Below are 9,680 nucleotides of genomic sequence, written 5' to 3' on the forward strand. Positions count from 1 at the left end.
GTTTTTTTTTTTTTTTTTTTTTTTAAAAGATGACCGGTAAGGGGATCTTAACCCTTGATTTGGTGCCTGTCAGCACCACGCTCACCCAGTGAGTGAACTGGCCATCCCTATATGGGATCCGAACCCATGGCCTTGGTGTTTTCAGCACCGCACTCTACCGAGTGAGCCACGGGCCAGCCCTGAAAAGAGGTTCTTAACAGTTTGTGAGCAATAAGAGCACAACCTCTGGAGCAAGACTGCCAAGGTTGAATACTGGCTCTGTATATTGCCTTGGTTTCTCCATGTGTAAAATAGGAATAGTAAATTACCTGCTTTATAGAGTTGTTGTGAGGATTAAATGAGCTAATACATGTAAAGTGCTTACAGGTGTGCCTGCCCCATAGGCGTCCTTAGTGTATGTGAGTTGTAGTTCTGTTTCTTTTGTAAACTTATAGTTCATTTCCCCGCACCAAAACCAGTTACAGATGTTGTTTGAACTGGGTTGGCTTCCTGTATTGCTTTTTCCATAGAGTTACCTCTTATGGGGCAAGATTTTTTTGTTTTTGATTTTTCTTTTTTAGCTTTTTCCAGTTTTTCTAACTCACATCTTCATTTGACAAACACAAATTGCAATCATGTTTAAAGTTTGGATTTTTAAAATAAACAACTTTATTTTAAAATGTAAATTACTGTTATAATTTTGAATGGCCTTTATAGGGCCTTCAAACTAGGAACCCCTAGTTACAGCAAAAGTTAATGATGAAGCAGAGGTTGAGTGAGCAAGTGGCCTGCTTAATTTGAATGGCAGGAGACTCTGAAAAGGAATAGAATGCACTAAGGAGGGAGATGAAGCTGGTTAACATCCTGCCTTTAAACCAAAGGTTGTCCTCTAGTTGTTTTTGCCTCATCAGGCAACTGTATGCTTTACAGCTTTTGTGAAGCTGCCTTGAAATTCTGCACAGAACAATCTGGGTTTGTATTACAGTTTTGAAGAACATTTTTAGAGTGCATTGGTCCTCAGGTGTTATACATACTACTTCAGTATGGTGTAACCTAACCCACTTGTTACAGTTTGTCCCCAGAACTTACACAAAAATACAAAAACAAACCCTGATCTTGGTGCTTTTGACATGTTTTTTTTTTTTTAAGTCTTCAGCAGTCCAGGTATTTTTGTTTCATTCACAGGTTTTATGACCTGACCTTTGGCTTAACCTTTGTTTTTTGTTTGTTTTGTTTTGGTTTTGGCAGCTGGCCAATGAGGGGAATCCAAACTCTTGACCTTAGGTTATCTGCACCAGGCGCTAACCGACTGAGCTAACTGGCCAGCTGGGTCAACCTTTGGGTCACTTGGGGTTTGAGTCCAGCTAATCTAAGATGGTAGATTGACCTAGTAGATCCTTTCTCAGATAATTTAATGGACTACTTTAGATACACTTCTTAATTAGGCTACTAACTGAATCTGAATTTAAAATCAGATTAATTTAATTTTCTCATTTTGCCATAAATTCAGTTTATATTTTGAGATTACTTATAACTTTCTTCAGCTTTCAGAGTTGTCCAAGAAACCATGTGAGTAGTTAAAATCAATATAAACTGTGCTTAAACAATTTTAATGATAAGCATTGTTTATGATACTTGTTTTATTGTAAGCCACATTGAGTCTTTATTCCATAGGAAACAAGGTGACAGTTTTTGTAGAGTAAGACTCTGGTCATGTGATGTCCTTGCCCTTAATTTTGTAGAGGCTAGATGTTGAAAATAGTGAAGAAAAAATAACATGATTTTTGATAGACTTCTACAATATTCATATAAAGCCTTTTTTGAAAATGTGAAATTTGAAAGGTAATTTTAATACCAGTTATTCATAAAGACCACTTATAAATATTTATCTGAATATAATGTCATCAAATTTAGAGTGGCTGTTGAAATAAAATCTTTCTTAAGGGAGGCTTTATTTTTGTTTTTCGTTTTTTTTAGGCTTCATGGTGTATTAGATAAACTTCGCTCTGTTACAACTGGTAAGATTCATAAAATTGTCTGATATTTGGGGGGAATTCCTGATTGCTGTAGCATATGATTCTTTCCAAAGTCATTTATACTGCTTTGGGAAAAAACCCATAACTTTGAAAATAGTGGTCATTTGAACTTTTTTAGGAAGCACATAGTTTTCATGAATTTAAGAGCAGTAAATTTAATGTAATTCAAAGATAATTTAATCAAGGGTGGGGGAGCAGTGCAATTTATCCTAAGAAAATAATGATAGATGTGTGCAAATATTTAGCCTCAAGGATGTTTCAGTATTTTATAATTTAAAATTACTTAAGGAAAAATTAAAATTTTTAAAATTGAAAAGAAAATTACTTAGAAGTTCAGTAATAATAAATTGAATAAATTATTACTATATATGGGATAATGTTCAGTTAATAAAATTATGTTGTGGAAGAATAATATGAGAATATACACACATAAGACACACATCTTAGTTTTTAAAGAATGCATGTGTAAACTCTTCCTCAAAAATCACCTTTGAGATAATTAGTGATATTTATATTTTTAAAATTTTCTGGGCTGAGCCCGTGGCGCACTCGGGAGAGTGTGGCAGCGCTCCTGCCGCGGGTTCGGATCCTATATAGGGATGACCCGTGCGCTCACAGCGCTCACTGGCTGAGCACGGTGTGGCCGGTCTCAAAAAAGGACCAAAAAAAAAAAAAAAGAAAAATTTTCCATAGTAAGCATGTATTGTTTTTGAATTGGTGATGAGGGAGGGAAAGATTTAAAGTAATAGAAGTAGATTAAAAATACCATGTATTTTTCTTTCCAGAACCCTCTAGTCTGAAGTCTTCTGATAACAACATCTTTGATAGTAATGTGCCTTCAAACAAGAGTGGGTTTAGTCGGGGAGATGAGAGAAGGCATGAAGCTGCTGTACCACCCCTTGCCATTTCTAGCACTAGACCTGAAAAAAGAGATTCCAGAGCTTCTACAAATTTACAGGAGCAGAAAACCACTGTCAGGTAAGAGTGCTGTGTAGACCTCCTGTGGGCAGATGGGGATGTGTATGTTAAATTTACATTAGTTTTTATATCTTTCAGTTGCTGTTTTTAGCAATTTTTGGAAACAGTGAAGTGATCCTGAGCAATATTTTGAATAGAAGCATGGATTAAGACCTAAATGATTATCTTTTATCTCAATTGTAGTAAAGCAAGGTTTAAAGAAAATGCAATTTCAAAATAGTTTTGAATGGAATACATCAAGACAGTTTCCATACTTTGTCATTCAATTTTGTGGGGGGTGGAGAGGAGCTGGCTGGTAGGGGATCTGAATCCTTGACCTTGGTACTACAAGGCTGATCATTCAAATTTTTTAAGTAAACATTCTTTCAAGATTTGGAGATACTTGCTCTAATTTCATTGTGGCACATTCTGGTTTTTTTTTTTTTAAAATAGACAGACTTATGATGATGGAGCTGCAACCCGACTAATGTCAACAGTGAAACCTCTGCGGGAGCTGGCACCCTCTGAAGATGTGATTGATATTAAGCCAGAACCAGATGATCTCATTGATGAAGACCTCAATTTTGTGCAGGAGAATCCCTTATCTCAGAAAAAACCTACAGTGACACTTACGTATGGTTCTTCTCGCCCTTCTATCGAAATTTATCGACCACCTGCAAGTCGAAATTTAGATAGTGGTGCTAATTTAAACAGGTTGCAATTTCAACAGCAGCAAAACAGTATTCATGCTGCCAAGCAACTTGATATGCAGAACAGCCGGGTATATGAAACGGAACATTTGTCTGAACCAGAAGTGCTTAACAGCTTAGAGGAGACTTACAGTCCCTTCTTCAGACACAACTTGGAAAAAATGAGTATTGAGGTTTGTATATACTTTAAAATCAGGCTTGTTGGGCTGAAAATTAACAGTTTGTGATATTAAGTAGTATGTGAAGTAACTAAACACATATTGCAAGTTTATTTAAAACTGATTTCTCTGTTACTCATTGTATTACACTAGTTAGATTTTTCTCTCCATGGTTGGTTTCTAGAGATGGATATTTTACATCACATCTGTATATCTTCTTGAGATTTCTGATTCTTGAGATAGCTTTAACCCAACCTTTTAATTTTGGGGGGGGGGGCGGGGTTAGGTCAGTTTTGGATCATTCATGATAATTATTACTTAGCAACCAAGTAACTCCATTTCTTTAATTTCCTCAGCAGTGCTTATACGTAGCTGTTTGTAAAATGTATGTAAAGCTCTAGTTTTTGTTTTAGTTAAAGACTATTAGAGATGATATTTATATTTATATGAGAAATTAGAAAAATACCCTGTGAATTCTTAATTATGATTGGCTTTTTCTTAAAATGAAAAAGTATTTTGTGGTAGAACTTTGTTATTTTCTGAGAATAGGTAACTATAAGTTTATCTGATTGCAGGAAGAAAACTTTCGGAAGAGAAAGTTGCCTGTGGTAAGTTCAGTTGTTAAAGTAAGAAAATTCAATCATGATGGAGAAGAGGAGGAGGAAGAAGATGATTATGGCTCCCGGATGGGAAGTGTCTCCAGCAGTGTGTCAGTGCCAGCAAAGCCTGAAAGGAGGTAACTTGCACATGGCTGTAGATTAATTTTTAGCTGCACGATGGCATCTTCTGGGCTTCTTGAAGAGCATAATTATGAAATGAAAAATTTAATGTAATAAAATGTAAGACTTTTCCATTGGTTTTTGAGAAAAACTTAATGAGAGATAAATTGCTAAACATTGGAGAGGATTGCAGAGAGTATTAAAAACTAATATGATGGGAGAGAAAAGTAACATCAATCCAGATTCATTACTTTTAAAAAAATGTTTCAATTTAGTTGACATTTCCTAAAAACTACAGCTAGTTTGTTTTAAAGCTGGAGAAGGCTGTAGTAAAGGCATAATGAATGGCTGGCATGTAGAAAACTGAAATTTAAAATTTAATAAAAGTATCTTTCTTAACTCTTTTAGACCTTCTCTTCCACCTTCTAAACAAGCTAACAAGAATCTAATTTTGAAGGCTATATCTGAAGCTCAAGAATCTGTAACAAAAACGACTAACTATTCCACAGGTAATTTAAATATATTATGTTTACATTAGGTAAGAGATTTTTTTTTTTTTTTTAAAGATGACCGGTAAGGGGATCTTAACCCTTGACTTGGTGTTGTCAGCACCACGCTCACCCAGTGAGCAAACCGGCCATCCCTATATGGGATCCGAATCCGTGGCCTTGGTGTTCTCAGCACCGCACTCTCCCGAGTGAGCCACGGGCCAGCCCCCTAGGTAAGAGATTTTTATAACTCTTGAGTTAGCTGAAATGATTGCTTCCTAACATGTGGTAAAGTAAAGGTGTCCGCCAGATATCAAGACCAAGATGAGGTGTCCTCCATAGAAGAATGGTTTGAAAAGGAGATTTGACCAGTTTGAGAAACTCCCAGATGTCAGTGGATTTTAGTTTGCTGAGCACCATGTAATGCCTTTTACTCCCTCTTTTTAATGTCTGAAAAATATAATCAAAATTTTAAAGGGAGTTTTTATAAAAGTGGGACTTTCATACTAATAGCATTAGATTCAACATTAGATATGAATCATGTATAAAAGGGAGGAAAATTGGATAATAATAATAAATGGCTGAAGTTAAAGAAATTTGTTTAAAACTAATATATAAGCAGGTTGGTCTCCTTCCCTTCAGTGGAATGCATTAATAGAATATAAGGCAGAAAATTGACTCATCAGTGGTGTTTCTGCCCCAATCCTAGTGGAAGTACTAAAATCATTTTATGTGAGAATCTAAAGATATTACAGGTTTTAAAACAAAAAAGATGAATCGGTTATAAGCTGATCTTAGGGAAAGCTCATTCTGAAATGCGAGCCAAATGATAGGTGTTATTTTGTGTTATTAAATTCTGTACTCTATGCCTCACCTGCTGTAGCCAGTGTGTAAAACTTGGTGTTAACAAGCTGATGGTAATTACCCACTCTAAAACTGTTTTTAAATTTTGGGGGCTGATTTGATGAATCCTCTTACAGTATTGCTCTGCTTGTTTATTCCCTCTTGCATGCCTTTTTGTGGCCCCTTTCTAAAGTGAAATAAACTGTTAGCAGTCAGTTTTTGATTGCAGTACTCATCTGTCCCTTTGCTTCTCCTCATCCCTAATTTAACCTTGAGCATAAAATTACACAGATTTTAGTGTATAGAATAAGGATTATCAAGTAATGGCCAACACTTGCCCTAATAATTTTATCTATTTACGTTCTCTTTTCTGGTCTATCAGCAATATTAATTGTTTAGAATGGTGAGATTAGAGAATTTCCATGACCTTGAAATATCCTGCTTCAGTAATAGTTGGAGTGTTAAAACACCAAGGTCATGGGCTTGGATCCCCTTACCAGCCAGCTGCCAAAATAATAATAATAATAATAATAATAGTAGTAGTAGTAGTAATAGTTGGAGAGTCCCCTAGATTAAAGAGGTAGCATTGAAATCTCCTTCTTTACCTGGGTTACCTAAATTATAATTTGAAGTTGATATAAGATCATGAAACAGCCTAAACTGCATTTGGTTAAAAGTGAATATGTATGTGCTGTATTGTATTCATGGCACATGGCTTGAAATGTGTAGACATTGTTTACATACCTGTGGGTAACTGGTCAGGTATCTGTCTCAGGAATGTTGTGAGAAAAACTGAATGGTATCTGGACTATTCTGAACTCCTCATGTTCTAAAAGCAAGGAGGCATTTATGTTAAATATGACATGTTCACTGTTGAGTTTTGATGTGTTACTGCATTTGCATTTCCATCTTTTTTGCTTTTGTGTATAAGTCCCACAGAAACAGACACTTCCAGTTGCTCCCAGAACTCGAACTTCTCAAGAAGAATTGCTGGCAGAGGTGGTCCAGGGGCAAAGCAGGGCACCCAGAATAAGTTCCCCCACGAAAGAAGAGGAAACAAAAGGAGATAATATAGAAAAAAAACAAGGTAATCATTTAATAAATATTTCACTCTCTATTATACTTTTTTTTCATGAGACACTTAATATTTGTAATGGGTTTTTATGAAATGATATACTATAAAAGAAGTGATTAGGCCCAAAAATACAATGAGAAGGTTCTGTGAGAAAGGTTTATACTTACACTTTTCAGAAATTCTCCATTCTCAAAAATGGAAATAGTACAGTGAACTCTCATGAACCCAGTCACCCAGGCTTAATAATTACCATAATTTTGCTGGTCTTTAGAAAGCTCCTTCTTAAAGATATATATTTTTTTATATTCTTCTTTTCCCTTTTTTTTGTTGATTGTATCCCTTGTTCTCTCAAACTTGAAATCGTAGTTATCTTTATTTATTTATTTATTTTTTATAAAAGATGACCTGTAAGGGGATCTTAACCCTTGACTTGGTGTTGTCAGCACCATGCTCACCCAGTGAGCTAACCAGCCATCTCTATATGGGATCCGAACCTGGGGCCTTGGTGTTATCAGCACCACACTCTCCCGAGTGAGCCATGGGCTGGCCCATCTTTAAATCTCACTTTTCTTAGCATCCTGTCTCTGTGATTGACAATATCTATCCCAGTGGTCCTGCTTTATCCCCTTATTCCTAACATACTGAAATTAGTTTCCAGCTAATCTTTCTACTTCCTTCTTCTCATCTCCCCTCTTTTACTCCCCAACTCTAGCACAGTCTGTTGTCTAACTTTCAAAGTGTAACTCTCATCATGCGACTCCTTTGTGAGAGCATCTCTCCTTTGTCCTTATTGCCCAGGACTAATGCCATTAGTTTGGACTTGAGGCAAGTCCATTATCTGGCCCTTGGGCCTGCCCAGCCCTTATCCTGTACTTTGAAAACTTCTGTTCCTTCTTTACCCATCAAGAAAGACTCTGGTTTCTTCTGTTTTTCTTTTTCTACTACGATTTGAATTTTAAAAATCCCAACAAAAAATCTGTATGCTCATGTTATTTCTAACTTACGCTGTTCTCTAACCTTATAATACATTTTTTTCATTCCTTTTAAATTGTGTTCTTTAATTGTTTCAGGTTTCATGAAGTCTTATGATTTCAAAAGTGTTGGTTTCATTAAGCCTCATGATCCTACTTTCTATTTTTCCCTTTATTTTCTTTCTTTTCTAAAAAAAATTTTTGACTGTATTGTGCAATTTGCCATGTCAGCATTATATGCTATTTCTATAAATGATGGACCTGAGAACAAAAAGTCCCCCAAATAGCCAATAGGTACTAACTAGGAAGTGTGAATGAGCCAATTTGAGAAGAGTAGCTAGAAACTAGGAGGGATTTTGTTCACTGTAGTAGTGGGTGAGGCTAAAGATCTAAAGGGGCTGCAGTTGTCCACTCCCTATGAACTCTCCAAACTGTTGTGCCAGGGTTCCCTTCAAAGAAGGACTACGCAAGAACAAACCTCTTGGAGTAAAGTTAAATGGATCAGTGAGACTACAGATAAAGGGAATATCAGATAAAGATGGGGGAGGAAAACAGAGCTGGAACGTCTACCATGTTTTTTAACATCACAAAACTAACAATAGGGTTCTCTGAAGTCAGAAAAGCTATCTGAACCAAACCTCCTTCTAAAATCAACAATAGGAAAGTACCATGGACGAGTCCTACACCAAGTTAAAAGATAAAAGGAAAGAAATAAAGGACAAAATAGCATTGTTTCAGGGAGAGCACCCTGGAAAGATATACTAAAAAGTGGGAAAAGATACATCATTTCAAGTGAACTAGAAGACATTAAGAAAATGATTTATGATGTAAAAAAATATAAAACAAAAACTTTTTTTTTTTGTCTTTTTCGTGACCGGTAAGGGGATTGCAACCCTTGTTGTGGTGTAGTCCCCACCTTGCTCAGCCATTGAGCGCACTGGCCATTCCTATATAGGATCCGAACCCGTGGTGGGAGTGTTGCTGCGCTCCCAGCGCCGCACTCTCTCGAGTGCGCCACGGGGCCGGCCCATAAAACAAAAACTTTTGAAATGAGGTGACAAGAATTAGAAATAAAAAACTTATTTAGAAATGAAGACTAAACTAGTATTCAAGAATCAGTATGTCTTAAAGAAAAAAAAATTTAAAAAAAAGTATCAGTGTGTCTTAAAACATCTTCAGAGAAATTGAAGATAAAAGGGGAGGACATTTTAAAAATCCAAAAGGATTCAAGAGAAAGTGGCAGATGTTGAATGTAGACAACAGAGATACAGTGTATTTATGAGTCTCTGAAGAAAAATACAAGTACAGGGGAACAGCGAACATCTTTCAAGAAAACTTCTCTGAAATGAAAAATAAATATAAAACTAATTCCTGGAAGATTATACTATTAATCTGAGAATATCCACCCAGAACTGTAAACACTAAGATGCATTCTACAATTAACAGAATTTTAAAAAGAAAGAAAAAAAATCACTTTGGCATGTAGGGAAAAAGGATTCACAATTTAGAAGAAAAAAGTAGATTATTGTCAGACTTTTTAACAGCATCACTTTATGCCAGAAGAAAATGGACTAGTATATTTAAGATACTCTGGGAAAGAAAGTGTGAACCAAGAATTTTGTGTTCAGCAAGTGGCCTTCAAAAAAGGGCACCAAGTGTTATCTCTATGCAGGGATTCAGAGACAGTTATTCCTATGAAATTTTCTTTTTTTTTTTTTTTTTTTTTTTTTTTTTTTTTTTTTTT

General features: G+C 35.7%; 1 protein-coding gene across 4 annotated transcripts in view; it reads left to right on the forward strand.

The window, feature by feature from the left end:
* The window catches only part of ZC3H14 (zinc finger CCCH-type containing 14), a 38,823-nt gene that overhangs the window by 1,554 nt on the left and 27,589 nt on the right, over positions 1-9,680 (forward strand). For all 4 annotated transcript variants that reach the window (XM_008571985.1, XM_008571987.1, XM_008571988.1 and 1 more), the window contains exons 2-7: positions 1,957-1,997; positions 2,801-2,993; positions 3,426-3,855; positions 4,416-4,576; positions 4,968-5,068; positions 6,822-6,977. In XM_008571985.1, coding sequence (XP_008570207.1) covers positions 1,957-1,997; positions 2,801-2,993; positions 3,426-3,855; positions 4,416-4,576; positions 4,968-5,068; positions 6,822-6,977 — 1,082 coding nt within the window. The remainder of the gene's footprint in view (positions 1-1,956; positions 1,998-2,800; positions 2,994-3,425; positions 3,856-4,415; positions 4,577-4,967; positions 5,069-6,821; positions 6,978-9,680) is intronic.

Source organism: Galeopterus variegatus, unplaced genomic scaffold (genome assembly GCF_000696425.1).
Source record: "Galeopterus variegatus unplaced genomic scaffold, G_variegatus-3.0.2 Scaffold742, whole genome shotgun sequence".
NCBI classification, from domain to species: domain Eukaryota; kingdom Metazoa; phylum Chordata; class Mammalia; order Dermoptera; family Cynocephalidae; genus Galeopterus; species Galeopterus variegatus.